Source organism: Taudactylus pleione, unplaced genomic scaffold (genome assembly GCF_031769625.1).
Source record: "Taudactylus pleione unplaced genomic scaffold, aTauple2 ptg001151l, whole genome shotgun sequence".
In the NCBI taxonomy this organism is placed as follows: Eukaryota; Metazoa; Chordata; class Amphibia; order Anura; family Myobatrachidae; genus Taudactylus; species Taudactylus pleione.
The window spans coordinates 448,435-469,093 of NW_028285552.1; the positions used below are offsets into that span (position 1 = coordinate 448,435).

At 46.3% G+C, this 20,659-nt stretch overlaps 1 protein-coding gene across 2 annotated transcripts in view; it reads left to right on the forward strand.

Moving 5' to 3' along the window:
* AFAP1L1 (actin filament associated protein 1 like 1) overlaps window positions 1-20,659 on the forward strand; it is a 112,617-nt gene that overhangs the window by 3,333 nt on the left and 88,625 nt on the right. Inside the window, exon 1 of one of the 2 annotated variants that reach the window (XM_088462120.1) lies at window positions 15,845-16,304. The exons of the other annotated variant lie outside the window; for it this stretch is intronic. Coding sequence (XP_088318246.1) covers window positions 16,289-16,304 — 16 coding nt within the window. The 5' untranslated portion in view covers window positions 15,845-16,288. Of the gene's footprint in view, window positions 1-15,844; window positions 16,305-20,659 lie in introns of those variants that run through there. 2 annotated transcript variants of the gene reach the window in all.

Consider the following 20,659-nt stretch of genomic DNA (forward strand, 5'->3'; position numbering starts at 1 on the left):
AACCTGGTGGAAGATTGAGGAACCTCCTTTATGGCCAACAACAAATAAGACAACAAGTAATCCGAATCTCTACCATCCTTGTTGACTAAGCATATGTTTTAACATCTTGTTAAACCTCTCCACCAAGCCATCGGTTTGGGGGTGGTAGACCGAAGTGCTTAACTGTTCAATTTTGAACAGGCGGCATAACTCTTTCATGACTTTTGACATAAATGGGGTACCCTGGTCAGTCAGTATTTCCTTAGGTATTCCCAACCTGTTAAAGACATGGACTAACTCTCTAGCAATGGACTTGGTTGACATATTGCGCAATGGTATTGCTTCTGGGTACCTGGTAGCGTAATCCATTATCACCAAAATATATTGATGGCCCCAGGCAGACTTCATTAAGGGTCCAACCAAATCCATAGCTATTCTTTCAAATGGCACCTCTGTAATAGGTAACGGGACTAGATGGCTTTTAAAATGTGGTCTGGGAGCATGATACTGACATTCAGAGCAGGATGCAGAAAAGTCAGATACCTCTTTATGGACCCCGGGCCAAAAAAACAAAGTCTCTCCCCAATATTGTACCATACATTAAGCCTTGTACCAAACCCACAGAGACCATCGCGGAACCACATGGTGTCTCGATGTTTACTTCTGCAGTAATATAATACAGAGTATCCCCATGTATGCAGGTCACACCAACAGTTTTCCCCTTACGCTTCAAGGGGTTCACCAGCTCAGCTTTCATAAGTGTAACCAGGCTACCAGAATCTAACAGAGACTCTACTTGGTTGCCTTCTACAGTGAGTAAACACATGTGCTTATCTGTCTCAGCCTGCCGGTCAGCAGTACAGGCTGGCTGTGCAAAGAAAGACCCCCTGCGGTTGACATAAGCAGTATCACATTGCATAGGTTCAGAGGTAAGTGAACAATTAGCCCCAATATGGCCGAAGCCACCACATCGGAAACACTGAATCACATTATAATCTAGTCTTGTTCGGGGAAAGAACCTTCCTGGCCTGGCTGGCCTTTATCCAGGTTCCTCACCCTCAGTCTTAAGTACATTCCATCACCCAGCACCCTTCTCCCCTGGAACAGTCATACCAATGCTGATGGGAGTTTGCCGTTGCTCTATCGGGGCTCGGTGGGGCAGACTCAACAGCTCCTCAGCCGCCACGTACCTCTCCACCAGTTCAACTGGTCTGCGGAATTAGGGTGTGCATGGCTCACCCACTTGCGCAGAGGTGCAGGTAGCGATCGCAGATACCGGTCCATCACGACTCTTTCCACGATTTGAGATCCTGTCAGCATCTCAGGCTCTAGCCATTTTGTGGTTAGATGGGCGAGGTCATGCATCTGTGAGCGTGGAGGCTTTTCCATTTGGAACTCCCAGCGGTTGACTCGTTGGGCACAAACAAATGTGGTGACTCCCAAGTGAGTTAGGATCTCCCATTTTAGTTTTACATAGTCCTTTGCATCAGCCAGACACAAATCATAGTAGGCCTTTTGTGGTTCTCCAGACAGGAAGGGTGCCACAAGACTTGCCCACTGTTCCTTGGGCCAACTCTCCCTTTCTGCAGTTTTCTCAAAGGCCATGAGATACGCCTCAACATCATCACTTGGAGTCATCTTCTGTAAGAAATGACTGGCGCATATGGAGCGAGTGTGGGTTAGAGGGTCAGTGGAAGCATCTCCAGTCTGGGCTACTAGGTGTTGTACCACCTCTTTTATGGCCTGGCTGTTCTGCGCTAAGGTCTGGCGGGTTTGTTGCCTCAGGGCTGATTCCTGAATTTTGTTAGTTACCTGCTGAGCTGCGGTAGCCTGGAGCAAGGCCTTAACAAAGTCCTCCATGTTGTCTTTAGGTGTAGGATTGAAGCAAAACCTGGCTTCTCTAAGCATCTTTTGACGCCACCTTCATGGACTTCACAGAACACAAGTTGATTTCCAACGCAACAAATTGGGGTCTGTCACTTTAAATTTTAAATGTCAAATTTTTCCTTGCTGCAACTTCAGTGTGTGCTTGCCCGCATTCTCCACCAGTTGTGATATGATCGGGGTAGGGGTCCCTCTCCTGGGGTATATGGACATCTCTCCTTACACACAGCATTCAGGAAACAGCACTCCAGTTGTGGGTTTTCGTGCAAGCTGGTCGGTGCCAGTGTTTATTGTGCAACACCAATAATCAAATAAATAAAACATAAAATAAATCCTAACCCGTCTGGGCTCTAACCAGACAGTAAATTCCCTCACTAACCGAACACTAAGCTCATGTCCACAGTACCTTCTGGATTGTAGCAAACAGTGTCTCAGAGCAAGCTAACCTGTGGGCCTGCTCTCCCAGTTATGAGACACTCAGCCACAAGTAAACCTAGCTTATCACAGCCCTTTCCAGGTGCAAGCTCTAATGACCTGCTACCAGGCTGAAAGGCCCAACACCTGGAGTACCCTGTGGATGGAGCCCTCCCTCACCTCACATCCACACCCCCAGGACCCATTCCAGCTTTTCACAAAAGCCTACCTTTCTAGTCTGCTTTGTCCAACAGACTTCTCCTGGGGGTTTTAAAACACGTAGGACAGGGATCTGGGACAGATATAGAAGCCATTCTACACTTCTCCAGTGCTTCTATCACAGTATGTATGTGACCAACATACACAACTAATTTTTGTATTAAACGTATTTGCACTTTATTGCACACATCTTGGCAGGAAGATGCTCTTTGCTGCTGCTCATATTTTGCCCCCCCCCCTCAATAATTTGGTGGTTCAGTTTTGTTTTTAAATGAAAAAGTGGCATACAGGAGATGCTGTCTGTGGCCATTACAATTTCTGGATATTCATAAACTATAAAGTTAAAAATGTCAGGCAGCAATGCCCCAAACAGCACATAATGCAAAGAAAAGAGGTACAAGATGGAATTGTCCTTGGGCCCTACCACCCACCCTTATGTTGTATATATGAAACAGGACATTCACAGTTTAACAAACCAATCACTTCAGCGACAGGGACTGACAATTGTGGCTGAAATGATTGGTTTGTTTGGGCCCCCACAAAACAAGCTGCCAATGCGCAGTGGGCATTGGTGGCAATGATCTCTACATACACAAACTGGTAAGATCAGATGTTGTCATCATCATCCCCATCAGTGTGTACATCCTCTTCTTCACACAATAATAATTTGTCCCCGCTGAAATCCACCATTACAGGTGCCTCAGTATTTTTTTTTTTACTTAATTGCTGGTAAAGGTCTTCCTCATGGAATTTGTAATTCATTTTGATGAACATCATCTTTTCCACATTTTGGGGAAGTAACCTCCTACGCTGATCACTGACAAGATTCCCGGCTGTGCTGAAAACTCTTTCAGGGTACACACTGGAGGGTGGGCAACTTAAATAAAGCCAGTTTGTGTAAGGGACTCAAAATTGCCTCTTTTTCCTGCCAGTAGTGAAACCGACTATCTGAGATGCCTATTTGGATGCTATTTCTAAAATAATCATCCACCATTATCTGATGATGATGACCGTATCGGACAGTCATGAAAGACATGTCACTAATTGTAGGCAGTTATTTCAGACCCGACCATCAACAGCAGTGGGTCTCTTAGGAAAATGTAGTTTTTTCCTGGCAGCCGCAGAAACTGAAGGAGATGTTGCTGTGTCACGTGCCGCTTGAGCTGACAATTTTTTTTCTGATTAGGGGAATGACCTGACTCAAGCTGGCAGTGTCTGAACCAACTTCACATGTGGCAAGTTCAAAGGGTTTGAGAACCTTGCACAACATGGAAATTATTCTCCACTGTGCTTGACTAAGGTGCATTCCCGCTCCTTTCCCTATATCATAGGCCGTTGTGTAGCCTTGGATGGCCTTTTGCTGCTCCTACATCCGCTGAAGCATATAAAGGGTAGAATTCCACCTACTGTAGTTACTACCTATTGCTTCAGCTGATGGCAGGGCAAATTTAACAGTACTCGCTGGTGCTGCAAACTTCAACATGCAGTTACTGAATGTCGAAAATGTGCCGAAATTTTTCGGGCCAACAAGAGCATCTCCTGCACGTCCCTGCCATTTTTTTTTAAAGTTTGCAACACAAAATTAATTGTGTGAGCAAAATATGGGACGCGTTCCAATTCACCCAGATGTAATGCCCTCACAATATTGGAGGCATTGTCAGAAATCACAAAACCCATGGAGAGTCCAATAGGGGGCTAAGCCATTATGCAATGATTTCCCTGAGTTTTTGAAAGAGGTTCAGTCAATTGAGGTGACAGTCAATTGCTTTGTTAAACTACTAAAAGTAGTCTTCTTCCTGGCCCCCTTCTGGGATGAAGATACACTCACAGCAGCAGCAGCAGCAACAGGCGTAGCACTCAAGGATTCTTCTGAGGAATCACGAATAGGAGTCAGTCGTCATGCTTATGAAATTGGATGCAGCAGGACTACTTCTGATCATGATTGAGGATGTTGATGATGCAGGTGTTGGAGGTGGAGATTGCAGGTGCTTGGATCTAACAGAGAAGGGAGCAGCTAGGTGATGTTGGACTGATTGTTTCATTTTTGGCCAAAGTTTCTGAATTTTGCAAACACTTTAGAATTTGATTAATGCGCTGCAAGTGACGTAACAGGGATGAGGTTCCTAGATGGTTAAGGTCCATACCTCTACTCACTCTTTCTTTGCAAACGTTACAGATGGCTTGACAATTTTTGTCTGGATTTGGGTGGAAATAATTCCACACATGAGAAGTGGATTTTTTTAGCTTTTGCCCTGGCATGACAATGGGCTTTTTCATACCATGAGCAAAAACTGTTGCATGATTTACACAAACAACATCCTCAGCATCAGCATCATCCTTATTAGCGCCAACTACAGAAATATCCTCCTCATCCTGCACTTCCACAGCAGCATCCTCAATTTCTATGTCAGCATGTTGACTTGTGCTGCTCATCCCCACATTTGCAGAGGGCACACAAATGGTGGACAAAGGATCCTCTTCAAGTACAGTATTGGAAAGGTCAGGCTTACACATGGCAACCGCGGACACACTTGGACTCTCCTCGGAGATCTGTGACTTTTCTGAGCACACAGTTGGTTCATGTACCTTAGCGATTTTCATTTTTTTTACACTTCTACAGGGAGAAGGGCTTATATCATCATAAGATGCAGGACCACCAGTCATAAATAAAGGCCAAGGCCTTATCTTTCCTTGCCACTTTTTGTAGTAAATGGCATATTGCCCATTTTTAGTTTCTCTGTAGCTAACTTAGCTTTACTTTTTTTTTTCTTTAACACTATAAAACATTGCTTGTTTGATTTTACATGCCCTGACGTCAGCTCTTGGGCATCGGCTTTTTTAGATGACGTTGACAGCCTTGTATGATCATCATGACTGCTGGCAGCAGTTGCAGCACTAGTATGTGGTTCCTGCTCTCTTCTCATTTGATCGTCCTCCATATCAACAAACTTTCACTGCGGTCTGGCTGGCAGTGTCACCGAACAATAATATTTTTTTACACTGGGGAAGAGCGCCCCTGGACGAGGAGCAACCCCTTAATGAACAACACAGCACCCTTTTATGGACAACAAAGCACCCCTGCGGAGTGCGAACGGACCACCTGCAGAGTCACAAATACATGGATGATAAATTGCGGTCTGGCTGGCAGTGCCAGCAAACAACAACAGCACAACTAAGTTGCTAACACACACACAAAAAAAATCAAAAATTTTTTTTTTTTGGATGATAAACTGCGGTCTGGCCGGTAGTGTCACCGAACAATAATAGCATAGCTACTAGCTACAGTAGCACACACAAAAATAAAATCAAAACAGATGTTTTCTTTTCTTTTGTGGAAAGATAATTTTATTTAACTTATTTTATTAACACTGGGGAAAAGCACCCCTGGTTGACACAGCATCCCTTTATGTACTGCAGCCCTAGCCCCTTGATGGGCAGAACAACACAGCAGCACCCCTTTATGTAATGCAGCCCCCCTTTATGTACGGCACCCCCAGCACGACAACACTGCACCCTTGAACAACAGCAGCACAGACCCCCAGCCCGACAATACTGCACCCTTGAACAACAGCAGCACAGACCCCCAGCCCAACAACAGTGCACCCTCGGCCAACAGCAGCACAGACCCCAAGCCAGACAACACTGCACCCTTGACCAACAGCAGCACAGACAGAGCGTGTCTGTTCTGCACACTCTCTACAGCCGGAGTCAAAATGGCGCTGATCAGCGGGACCTTTATAGAATCCAAAACCCGCGAATCCGACAGCAGGAGGATGACGCATTTTGCCTCATTTTCAGAGTCAGGTGGGAAAACTAGAGCCGGATTTGGATCAGAGCTCGGATTGAGAAGTTCGGGTGGGTCCGCTTCTCTGAGAACAGGACCCGCTCATCTCTAAAATTTACTAAGGGGGAATTGTGAAAAAATACTGGGTGGGAGCCCTGTTATAACATCGCCATCTGGAGATGGTGTTAAGCAGGGTTCCTCCTGGTTCCCCGGCTCCTACTCCGCTCTGACAGGCAGGGCACAGCCAGTAACCAGCCCCTTGTGATCAGCTATGTGGTCTAAGTAGAGACCACAAACTGATCACTGTTAAAAAAAATAGTTTAAAAAAAAATAATAAACTCAAGACACTTACCTGCTGATCAGTGATCTCTCTTCTCCGGTCAGTTGGTCACCAGGGCTCCTGCACTGTGACTCTGGTCAGCTGCACTGTAAACTGGCATCTCAGTTTACAGTGCAACTGACCGAGGTCACAGACTAGTCACAATTACCAATGGAATCATGCAGGTTTCGTCAATCCCAGAAGACACTGCTGGAGCCACCGGGCCGCTGTACTAAGTAGTCAACACTAACCCACAAGGGACGATTTATTGACAATCTAATCATGTCGACATGCCAATCATGTTTACATGTGAATGTCAACAAAATATACAAAACCCCCTTGAAAAAGTAGGACTAAGTTTGAATACCACAGAATATCCGATCATTTTTGCTGATCAGGCATATTGCTTTTTGCCAGCAGTGCATGCATCTGCAGATAGCTTTCTGATAGCATAATGTGCTGCATGCATCTTCAGATAGCTTTCTGACAGCATAATGTGCTGCATGCATCTGCAGATAGCTTTCTGACAGCATAATGTGCTGCATGCATCTGCAGATAGCTTTCTGACAGCATAATGTGCTGCATGCAACTGCATATAACTTTCTGACAGCATAATGTGCTGCATGCATCTGCAGATAGCTTGCTGACAGCATAATGTGCTGCATGCATCTGCAGATAGCTTTCTGACAGCATAATGTGCTGCATGCAACTGCATATAACTTTCTGACAACATAATGTGCTGCATGCATTTGCAGATAGCTTTCTGACAGCATAATGTGCTGCATGCATCTGCAGATAGCTTTCTGACAGCATAATGTGCTGCATGCATCTGCAGATAGCTTTCTGACAGCATAATGTGCTGCATGCATCTGCAGATAGCTTTCTGACAGCATAATGTGCTGCATGCTATAAGACTAGGGAAATCCTAAGAACATATATGCCTACCCTCCCGGTTTTCGCGGGAGGCTCCCGATTTTTCGGGTAACCCCCCGCACCCCCGGAAGGGTAGGCATTTCTCCCGCATTCTGCCCACTTCCTAGTGAAGTGGGCAGAATTAGGAGAATACTGGCGGCAATCGTGGGTCTCCGTGAAGGAGGCGGGGCTTAAGCTGTGATTCTGCATGAATCACAGCATTTGGCCCCGCCCCCTATGTAAATTGTGCCCAATCGCGGCAATTTTACAGCGAGGGGGCGGGGCTTAATGACGCGAATCGTCAAGCCCCGCCCCCGTCGGCCCCCTGCTGCTTCTCTTACCCGGGCTTCTCCCGGGAAGAGAATATTAAAGGTAGGCAACCCTGCCTAAGAATTGTTTCAGGAGACAAAGGGTAATTTACTGCAAACTGCAGTACAATCACATTGCAAATGCCGGTTTGTGAAGCTGCAGTTACACTTGCAGAAATGTGCCCATTATTACAAGTTTGCGTGCCGTGTTGGTGGTGTAAGTCATATAGGCAGGCTTATGCAAATAAAGAGGCACTGTATGATGGCATTTTATCTAGGGGTGTGCACCGGCCACTTTTCGTGTTTTGTGTTTTGGTTTTGGATCTGGATCTTTCTTCGTGTTTTGGATCTGGATTGGTTTTGCCAAAACCACCCTTCCGTGTTTTGGGTTCTGGGTTTTGTGTTTTGGATCTGTATTTTTTTGAAAAAAAGCATAAAAACAGCTAAAATCACAGAATTTGTAGGTTTTTCTGCCCCTATGCTATTATTAACCTCAATAACCTTAATTTCCACTCATTTCCAGTCTATTCTGAACACCTCACACCTCACAATAGTGTTTTTATGTCCAAAAGGTTGCATCAAGGTAGCTGGATGACTATGCTAAGCGACACGAGTGGGCGGCACAAACACGTGACCCATCTAGGCGTGATACTGCAGTGGCAGACAGGATGGCAGTTTGAAAAACTAGGCCCCAAACTGTACATAATGCAAAGAAAAAAAAGAGGTGCAAGATGGAATTGACCTTGGGCCCTCCCACCCACCCTTATGTTGTATAAACAGGACACGCACACTTTAACAAACCAATCATTTCAGCGCCAGGGTCTGCCACACAACTGTGGCTGAAATGATTGGTTCGTTTGGGCCCCCACAAAACAAGCTGGCAATTAATCTGTCCCTGCACAAACTGGCTCTACGGAGGCAAGATGTCATCCTCAACCACCGATTCCTCACCCTCTTCAGTGTTGTGTACATCCTCATCCTCACAGAGTATTAACTCGTCCCCACTGGAATCCACCACCATAGGTCCCTCTGTACGTTCTGGAGGCTGGTCTCCCTGGAAGAGCTGATAATTCATTTTGATGAACATCATCTTCTCCACATTCTGTGGAAGCAACTTCCTACGCCTTTCGCTGACAAGGTTCCCGGCTGCACTAAACACTCTTTCGGAGTACACACTGGAGGGGGGGCAACTCAGGTAAAATAGAGCCAGTTTGTACAGGGGCCTCCAAATTGCCTCTTTTTCCTGCCAGTACAGGTACGGACTGTCTGACATGCCTACTTGGATGCTGTCACCGATGTAATCCTCCACCATTCTGTCAATGGTGACAGTATCATATGCAGTGACAGTAGACATGTCAGAAATTGTTGCCAGGTCCTTCAGTCCGGACCAGATGTCCAAACTTGGTCCTGCCTGCCCTGCATCACCGCCAGCGGGTTGCTTAGGATACCTACGTTTTTTCCTGGCAGCCCCAGTTGCGGGAGAAAATGAAGAAGGAGCTGTTGACGTGTCACGTTCTGCTTCAGCTGACAGTGTTTTCACCAGCAGGTCTTTGCACCTCTGCAGGCTTGTGTCGGCCGGAAAGAGAGACACCACATAGGCTTTAAACCTAGGATCGAGCACGGTGGCCAAAATGTAGTGGTCTGATTTCAACAGATTGACCACCCTGGAATCCTGGCAAAGCGAATGAAGGGCTTCATCCACAAGTCCCACATGCCGAGCGGAATCGCTCCGTCTTAGCTCCTCCTTCACTTTCTCCAGCTGCTTCTGCAAAAGCCTGATGAGGGGAATGACCTGACTCAAGCTGGCAGTGTCTGAACTGACTTCACGTGTGGCAAGTTCGAAGGGCTGGAGAACCTTGCACAACACGGAAATCATTCTCCACTGCGCTTGAGTCAGGTGCATACCCCCTCCTTTGCCTATGTCATAGGTGGATGTATAGGCTTGTATGGCCTTTTGCTGCTCCTCCATCCTCTGAAGCATATAGAGGGTTGAGTTCCACCGCGTCACAACCTCTTGCTTCAGGTGATGGCGGGGCAGGTTCAAGAGTGTTTGCTGGCGCTCCAGTCTTCGGCACGCAGTCGCTGAATGGCGAAAGAGGCCAGAAATTTTTCGGGCCACCCAAAGCGTCTCCTGCACGCCCCTGTCGCTTTTCAGAAAATTCTGCACCACCAAGTTTATTGTGTTAGCAAAACATGGGACGTGCTGGAATTTGCCCAGATGTAATGCCTGCACAATATTGGTGGCGTTGTCAGATATCACAAATCCCCAGGAGAGTCTAAGTGGGGTAAGCCACTGGGCGATGATTTCCCTCAGTTTCTCTAAGAGGTTGTCGGCGGTGTGCCTCTTACTGAAACCGGTGATACACAGCGTAGCCTGCCTTGGAACGAGCTGGCGTTTCTGAGATGCTGCTACTGGTGACGCTGCTGCTGTTGCTGCGTAAGGTGATACATCTACCCAGTGGGCTGTCACAGTCATATAGTCCTTAGTCTGCCCTGTTCCACTAGTCCACATGTCCGTGGTTAAGTGGACATTGGGTACAACGGCATTTTTCAGGACACTGAGGACACTTTTTCTGACGTTTCTGTACAGTCTCGGTATCGCCTGCCTAGTGAAGTGGAATCTAGACGGGATTTGGAACTGGGGACACACTACCTCCATCAATTGTCTAAATCCCACTGCACTAATGGCGGATACCGGACGCACGTCTAACACCAACATAGCAGTCAAGGCCTCAGTTATACGTTTTGCTTCAGGATGACTGCTGTCGTACTTCATCCTCCTCGCTAAGGACTGTTGGAGGGTCAATTGTTTAGTAAAAGTAGTGGTGTTCCTACTTCCTCTCTGGGATGATGAACGACTCCCAGCAGCAGCAACAGCAGCAGCGGCAGCAGAAGGCATAGCAATGCAGGATCCTCCGGAGGAATCCCGGATAGGAGAGTCAGTCATGCCAGTGACATGGCCTGCAGGACTACTTCCGATCCTGACTAAGGAGGAAATTGACGAGGAGGGAGTTGACGGTGTGGGTTGCAGGTGCTTGGATACAACAGGACAACGGGTTTAGGTGTCCCTGGACTGCTTACGGTCTTAGCCAAAGTTTCTGAACTTGACAGTAACTTATTATGAACACGCTGCAGGTGCCGTATAAGGGAGGATGTTCCTAGGTGGTTAACGTCCCTACCCCTACTTATTCCACCTTTACATATGGTACATATGGCAAGACAGTTGTTGTCCGGATTTGGATAGAAATATTGCCAGACCAAAGAGGTGGAATGTTTGGGCTTCTGCCCAGGCATGACCGTGATGGGCTTTTTCATCCCACGGACAACAACTGTCTCCCCCGGAGCCTGATTTAAACAAACCACATCACCATCAGAATCCTCCTCGCCAACTTCCTCCTCAGCGCCAGCTACACCAATATCCTCATCCTGTTGTACTTCAACAGTGACATCTTCAAATAGCATATCAGCAAGTTACTGTGGGTGCTCCTTTCAGCACTTGCAGGGGGTGTGCAAATGGTGGAAAGAGCCACCTCTTCCCGTCCAGTGCTGGGAAGGTCAGGCATCGCAACCACCACCACACTTGGACTCTCCTTGGGGATTTGTGATATCTTCTTAGAAAGCACAGTTCTTCGCTGTGCTTTGTCCAGCTTAACTCTTTTGATTTTTTTAGTGGGAGGAGGGCTTCCATCGTCATGTGAAGCTGAACCACTAGTCATGAACATACTAGGGATCGACCTTAGCCGTTCCTTGCCACTCCGTGTCGTAAATGGCATATTGGCAAGTTTACGTTTCTCTTCAGATGATTTAAATGTTTTTTTCAAGGTCATTTTCCTGAACTTTGTCATTTGGGATTGTATGTGCCCTCTACTATGACATTGGGCATCGGCCTTGGCAGACGACATTGATGGCATGTTATCATGTCATGACTAGTGGCAGCAGCTTCAGCACTAGGAGGAAGTGGTTCTTGATCTTTCTCTATTTTATTTTTATCGGAGAAAGTTTGGTCCTCCATTTATGTTATATCGATTTGATATATACGTGCGGCTAAACACAGAAAATATTTTTTTATTTTTGCTGGAGAGTAGTGCACTTTGTGGGTTACACCACCCTTTAAGAAATGAGCCAGCCGGCTCTTTACTTATGGGACACAGGCGCACGCTTGGCGCTGCTCCTTTGTTGATGCACGTGCGGCTACTGCGCACACAATTCACAAACACAGAAAATATTTTTTTTTCTGGTTTGGAGTGTACTTTGGGGATTACAGCACCCTTTAACGGTCAAGCCAGCCGGCCCTTTACTTATGACACAGGCGCACGCTTGGCACTACTTTGTTGATGCACGTGCGGCTACTGCGCACACAATTAACAAACACAGAAAAAATATTTTGTTATTTGGTTTGGAGTGTACTTTGGGGGTTACAGCACCCTTTAACGGTCAAGCCAGCCGGCCCTTTACTTATGACACAGGCGCACGCTTGGCACTACTTTGTTGATGCACGTGCAGCTACTGCGCACACAATTCACAAACACAGAAAATATATATTTTTTTGGTTTGGACTGGAGTGTTCTTTGGGGGTTACAGCACCCTTTAACGGTCAAGCCAGCCGGCCCTTTACTTATGACACAGGCGCACGCTTGGCACTACTTTGTTGATGCACGTGCGGCTACTGCGCACACAATTCACAAACACAGAAAATATTTTTTTATTTGGTTTGGAGTGTACTTTGGGGGTTACAGCACCCTTTAACGGTCAAGCCAGCCGGCCCTTTACTTATGACACAGGCGCACGCTTGGCACTACTTTGTTGATGCACGTGCGGCTACTGCGCACACAATTCACAAACACAGAAAATATTTTTTTATTTGGTTTGGAGTGTACTTTGGGGGTTACAGCACCCTTTAACGGTCAAGCCAGCCGGCCCTTTACTTATGACACAGGCGCACGCTTGGCACTACTTTGTTGATGCACGTGCGGCTACTGCGCACACAATTCACAAACACAGAAAATATTTTTTTTGGGGGTTTGGACTGGAGTGTACTTTGGGGGTTACAGCACCCTTTAACGGTCAAGCCAGCCGGCCCTTTACTTATGACACAGGCGCACGCTTGGCACTACTTTGCTGATGCACATGCGGCTACTGCGCACACAATTCACAAACACACAAAAAATATTATTTTTTTAGCACTTGGGGGGAGCACCCCTGATGGACAGAGCACCCCCTGGACAACACTACAGCACCCCTTTAGGACTGGGACACTGCACAGGACTTTGGAGTGGACACAGCCCCTGTGGAGAACTGACTGCACAACACAGTCCAGCCAGCCATTATGGACTTTGAAGTAGTGGACACAGCCCCTATTAACAACAGCAGCACAGCACAACACAGCCAGCCCCTATGGACTTTGAAGTAGTGGACAACAGCAGCACAGCACAGCACAGCACTACTCTGCACTACACTACACAGCCCAGCCAGCCCTAACTCCCACCCTCCCTCTTCACTGTCCACAGCCGAGTGAGAAAATGGCGCCGACGCGGGTACCTTATATAGGATCCAAAACCCGCAAGACCCGGAAGGCGGGATGATGACGTTTTGTCTCGATTTCAGATCCGAGTCAGGCGGGAAAAGTCGAGCCTGACTCGGATCTGCCTCGGATCGGGGGGGCTCGGATTTCAGAAATCCGAACCCGCTCACCCCTAATTTTATCACTTACATACCCATTGCCACTTTGGCCAGACTGCATTCAGCTGTATCTTATGCAGAACAACCCTCTAGTGCACATATGTGCTCAGTAGAATCAGTGGCCCAAAGTCTTTGTAACCTTGAAATACAACAGTTATTGACTCATGAGAAAAAAAATGTCTGTATAAGATGCCGGCCTTTATTCTGAATAAGGAATCAGCTTCAGCTTAGTTCGAAAAAACAAACGTATAGAATGAATACATATGGATTCCTAAGTCTGGGGGTGTACAGCATTTGCATTATTAAACAGGACCCGAGTCAGCACTGCATAGTGAGATCACATGACACATTCCCACTCCCACAATTTACATTCTCACTGATTTACATGAATCCTATACCACATCCTTCAGCATTAACATGCGCGTACAGAACTAACCTACTTAAGCTCTCCTGTCCCATCTACTAGAATGGTAATGAGAGCGCCCGATCTATTTGTCTAATGGAACATTGCTGTACTTTGAACGATGTTTATTTGATTTTAGAAGTTTAACCTCTTATGTGCAGCCCTTTCCGAATACATTGGCACTAAGTAAAATATAATAATCATAAAATAACTTTTATTCTATATATTTTCATTTTCTGCATTCAGTAAAACATAGTTATAGGTTGCATACAGGACACTTTAGTCCTCCGCATATTTATAATACACCTATAATACTAGTGGGAGCTCCTCTATTACCTTTTTTAATAGATCAGGGTCACCCCAAGGACAAACTATAGACAAAGATAAATCACTGCCTGACATTCGCAAGTAAAGTTGGAGTTTTGGATTAGACATCACAGAAATGGTAGTATTCTTGTTTTATTTGGCATTAAGAAATAAGCTTTGCAGTCGTCGCGCAGACTGTACGGATGATTTGGTAAGCTGTATACATTTACCAATCGGCCGATTGATATGTCTGCCCAGACTCACAACTGGGTGGGCATTTAAATGTGAGCGTCCAGTTGTCAGATCAGTGTCTGCGGTTCCTGCAGCCAGTGACCGGGAGGTTGGCGGATCGCCTGTACACAAAGTCAGATTCACCAATATATCAGCATTGGGCGTCTGTGAACTACGTCAATTCATAGACATATCGGGTGTGTCAATCCGCTACCGATATATCGTTTGTTGGTCGATCAAACAAAACATCTTTGACACACATTTAATATATTGTTTACTAAACAAAGTGGTTGGCTTGGATTTAGTTTTGTTAATTGGATCTCATGTATGGACATTTGCACTGGTTAGTAATTAACAAATACACATTTCAGAGATGACTGATCAATAAACAAATAACCTTTATGATGAAATAATAGGAAAAAAAATAATACCTTTGACACCAGCTGGAGTGTGAGACTGAAAGTGACAGTGATAAACATGGAAATGAGTGCTGGATAGATAGACACACACTCTCACTCACCTTAGTGATAGTGATTAACAGCTGACTTGCCAAATGGTTCCAACTAAACACACAGCTAATGCATTGCTATACACGGGTACACTCAGCAAATGTGCTATACACAGGTACACTCAGCCAATGTGCTATACACGGGAACACTCAGCAAATGTGCTATACACGGGTACACTCAGCAAATGTGCTATACACGGGCACACTCAGCAAATGTGCTATACACGGGCACACTCAGCAAATGTGCTACACACGGGTACACTCAGCAAATGTGCTATACACGGGCACACTCAGCAAATGTGCTACACACGGGCACACTCAGCAAATGTGCTACACACGGGCACACTCAGCAAATGTGCTATACACGGGCACACTCAGCAAATGTGCTATACACGGGCACACTCAGCCAATGTGCTATACGCGGGCACACTCAGCAAATGTGCTATACGCGGGCACACTCAGCCAATGTGCTATACGCGGGAACACTCAGCCAATGTGCTATACACGAGTACACTCAGCAAATGTGAGGAAGTTGAATTTGTGATGACTGAGTAACAGAGCAGCAAGGTAGCTGCATGGAGGGTTACTCAGGGCATTTCTTATATGGAGGATTAAGCGACCTTCATGATATGTAGCAACTTGTTCATTATTACCCATCTGCTGAAAGCAACACACCTGTCTCTTGCACACTCACAGCTAAGGGATGTATTTTTGGAAAGCATATTCCATGCTGCCAAAGGAAGAGAATGTGAGAGGTTCTTGGAGTGGAATGGTTTCCCTGACAGAAGGGTGAGGCAGGGCACTCCCCAATCCTAGACCCTCCCTGGGAAAGCTTGTCAGCAATGTGTGGGGGGGCTGTGAGTGCAGGGGGTGGGGAAGCACTAAGACCCTGTGTCCTCTGATGTACAGCGGAGGAGGAGGCACACTACAGCACTCAGGGAAAACCTTAGAAGTTGGTTCAAACTTTTTGCTGCTTGTGAAGGAGGGAGAGGGGCAGATGACAGTATACTGAGGGGACCAGGCGCTTAAGCCCAGCAACCTCTTACCTCCTCCAGAGGTCCCTGGTGTATAGCACTGCTCACAGACTCACAGGGAAGCAATTAGGAACTAGGGGAAAATGTTTAGATGCAGAACCTGGAGGAGGATCTCTGCGCAGACAGACTGATCATCAGATAAGCAGCTGATATAGGAGGAGATATACTACTGTACTACTGACACTGCTCAGAGACACCGGGGACAGGACAATCCCGTACTGCTGGGCTATAGCTGGCAGAGGGACCACACAGCACTGGGACCATCCAGTCACCGAGAACTCACCTGGGAATGCTGCACTGAGCGGGGCATGGAGCGGATTAAAGGTCAGTGTAATTGGATTGGACAGACAGTTTAGGCAACATGTTGCTGTCCAGCTGCAGTGTAAACTGCAGGTCTCAGAAATTAGCCTTTCCTGGCTTCAGTTGCAGGGTGTGCTGGGACCTGTAGTTCCACAATGCATAGATGAGCAAACGTTAGTTTAGCAGTTAGCACTGCATGCTAGTACTAAACACACGTAAAGCCGACAGAGATGTGGAGCTTGTGTATGTAATTATCCAGTTCCTTGCCTAGCTGTGTAATGGGACATTGGCCACTTAAGTCCTGACCTTGGTCTATGCTAAATACTTGACTTTAATATTAACCTGTGTAACCTGTAGAAAACATAATTATGAATATCTTCAAAATAGACGTGTGACAAATGAGAGGGTTTGTACTGTGCTGTTGGTCAGTATTAATGTTTCCATAGGGAATGTATTATAAGGCAGGATACACACTAGAAGATAAATTGGACGATTTGTTATTTTGAGCTGAATTGGAACGACAAATCGCTTCATGTGTACACACTATTGTGCACGCCCATGCGTCAGTCACCGCATCCTCTGATCAGCTGTACATACACGGCAGATGAGAAGATATCTTTAGCGATTTTGTGCAAATTGTGTAGTGTGTATGGACAACTGGGCGTTATGTTAACTTTATAGCTTAACAATATAACGACCAAACAATGCAAGATTTGTCGTTCGGCCATGTGGAGGATTGCACAGTGTGTACGCACTATATTGTTTGTAATGAGGATGTAGGGAAATCGGGATGATCGTCGCGTTGTTTGCTCATCGTCTAATGTGTACCCAGCCTAACAGTGTCTGTGGCATTACCTGCACTTAGTGGTAACAACAGGTGATGGGACCAGACAGGACTGGATTAAGGTTTGCGGGGACCCCAGGGTAACTAAATTGTGGGGGTTCTGCCAATAAAATTGTCAATACGATATGCTGGTGATGTTATTTAAAAGTGTAATGTGTAAATATTCCCAGCACCACAAATGTGTTACACACACTGTAGTGATCCCAGTTCAAATTATACCACACAGAAATGCCAGTTCACATATGCCCCTAAGACCAGGCTTGCCTACCCTCTTGATTTGGCCGGGAGCCTCCAGTATATCGGATGTCACTCCCGGCCCCCCCTCCGGAAAGTTGAACCTCCCGGCGGCCGCTGACCCTCCCCCAGAGTAAACTAGAAACCCCCGCATCGGAGAGAGGGGCGGTGGTGGGATTCGCATTGAGTTGCGTTATAGTGGCCCCTGCTTCACAATGCTGTTATTTTCGCCATTGTAAAGAGGGGGCAGGGTCACGATGATGCGATTGAGCGGTCACGCCCCTGGCCCTGCCCCACATCATTGCCTGGCCACGCCCCCCTGCTGTAAGCAGACATTCAGCTCCCTCCCGGAAGGAGGGAACTGAATGTCGGCAAGTATGCCTAAGATGGAGATGTAGCTATGTGTTGGGCCCGCTGGTCATGGACGATCACTTGTTGTTTGGTATGCTGACCCATGTATAATTGGGGATCTGAGACAGGGGCGCTAAGCACCCCTGTCATTATAGGCGCTGCTATCTTGTGGGCAGGGCTATGTATGAACAGTCAGTTCACCTGACCGTTCCTCCAGCTGCAGCTATAGCCATCAACAGCTACAGCTTGGCTATGCCCTATCCCAACAGCAGGAACAGCGATGTCCCTGCTGCGGCGGCTGCCGGCTCCAGGGCTGCACGCGGGATCTCACGATGCTTTGCAAGATCCCATGCATGCTCAGTGGAGCCGGCCGGGAGTGAGACACAGCGCAGCACTAGGCTGATGCGCTATGAGCTCTAGGAGGGAGTGCCGGAGGAGGGAGTTATCACTTCACCACTCCGGCCAATGAGATGTTAATACATCTCATTGTTAGTGCTTCCTAGTTCGCAAGAGGCGAAGCAGGAAGCGTTATAGCGGCACGTTAGGTGCAGCTATAATACATCTCCTCCCATAGTGCCTTATAACCAATGTATATATTTGATTTCTTTCTTTCCACATGTATATAACAGCTATATAATGGGGGTAAGGTGCAATGAGGGAGATAGCTAGACTCTTCAGAGTTGGCAAGTATGCATAACCATAATACCCAATATATGCAGCAGGGCAGCAGAACCCAAGGGCTAGGTGCTGTTGTAGGCAGTGGGGAGGAGATGATGGTACAGTATAACTGAGGGAAGGAAAAGCACCTGAGGGAAGAGGGGAGTGTGTGTTCGTAAAGATTTCAAGAGGTAAACCTTGGGTAGTCTTTATCAGAGTTTTTGAATGACCTATAGAGGGAAGTGACTGTAGCGTCACAGCATGTGTCAGCTCCTTTGATTCTAAAACAGTGGTTACATTTGCTGACATACTTAAAAACATTGGTAAATTGACTTCTTTTGTCTGGAGCAGGCCTTGTGATTCCCTACAGATATCAATCAAAGGTAACTTTGTAGCAGCAATAATACTGAACTACAAAAAAAAAAAAAAAAGAATTTGCTCTCCAGCACACTGCAGCTAAATCAAAAATACTTGAATCCTACATAATAATAGAAATTCAGAGGTATTGGTTACATACATTTGCAAATATATGAATAAGCGCTGGGCAAGGCCTTGCTTCTCGGACGTGAACCCCTTAATGTTAGGGACGCTGGTATAGAGGAGCCTTGATGTTGGCCCAGCGCTTATTCATATATTTGCAAATGTATGTAACCGGTACCTCTGAATTTCTATTATTATGTAGGATTCAAGTATTTTTGATTTAGCTGCAGTGTGCTGGAGGGCAAATCCCTTTTTTTTTTTTTTTTGTAATTCAGTGTAAACCCCACCCTTTACAAGCACCTGTAGTATGTCATTAAGCTGATTGCGCAACTACCATATTTTTTGCTAGCAGCAATAATAACCTTGCTGGTAAGACCTGGGATGTAGTTAATTTACCGGCGCCCGGGATACCGGCTGTCAGAATCCTGACCCAGGACTAAAGATAGGCATTGGGATTTCAACTCTTATCTTTCACTGGACTACGAAATCCCGATAGCCGGCATCCCAAACAAAGGTAAGCGGGGCCCTGTAAACTGTTAGCCGCAGGGGAGGGTTCATTTTAGGGGCCCCAGGAGGAGATTAGGGTTAGGCAACACTCGGGGAGGGTTAGGGTTTAGAGTGCGGGAAGGGGGGTTAGGGTTAGGCACCACTAAGGGAAGGATAGAGGGGGGAGAGGGGAAGGGTTAGCATACTTACCACCCCTGTCGGCATCTTCCTCTTTCGTGCTTCCGGCGTCAGGATATGTATTCAGCCGCCGGGACTAGTTCATACCCATTCCATTATTCTGATTGTACAGTTTATACAGTATGTATGCTAATCTATACATCATCTAAAATGGCTTTAAATTAAATGCTGCTAGCATAGTGATGGACTGTATGTAATACTGCCTCCCACACATGCCAAAGTAGACATTTCACCTTAGCCCTCTTTCATAGGATATTCTACTATTCGTTATGGTATTATTTAACCTGCATCAGAAGTTGTGATGAAGCCCAGGCTAATAACTGTAATTATGGGGATGGGGAAGTGGCATTGGACGATAGAGGGCATGCCTGTTGGAAATTAAACTATTAGGCTGTGTCAGGATGCATTTTGGACCAATGGTTACAAGTTTAATGGGTTTCCCCTTTTTAAGGTCTGATTTGTTTAGTCCTATTACATATAACAGTTTTGGGTTGGTGGCTTATAATAGTGATTTCCTGGTTGGGAGGTCTCTTGCCTCTTTGGATGGTACCTCTCTCCCTCCCACCCTCTTATTATGATTGTTGGCTTTGTTTTGCGGGAAAGAATGGTAACAGTGGCTGTCTTGCTGTCGGTCTTGAGGTGCTCACCTCACCAATAGATAAATCTAGACTGATTCTAACCTACTGGGGTCAGTGACACAACTGGTCCCGATGGACCTTTTAATGTGTGTCATTGGCAGGGGAGTTTGGATACCTTGAGTTGTTGAGTTGGCAGTTGGCCCTCATCTACACCTTCAGTTGCTGGTGATGGACTGGCAGTATGCCACCATCTACACCTTCAGTTGCTGGTGATGGACTGACAGTATGCCCCCATCTACACCTTTTTATTGGATTATTTGGCCAAGATGGCTCTATTGCGTGTGTTCTTTCTCTGCTACCATACTTTATCCCTTCTTTTTATAGATAATTAAATAAATCTGACTTTTTGTGCGCCAATATGTCTGTCTTTATTGTAGATACTTTTTTCCTCTATTCACCAGGTGTAGAAATGTTGTTGACGGACATTAGTCAATAGGAAGTTTGTATATGTGATGTGGGTTCTGGACTGTAGATAGACAGTAATTAGATAG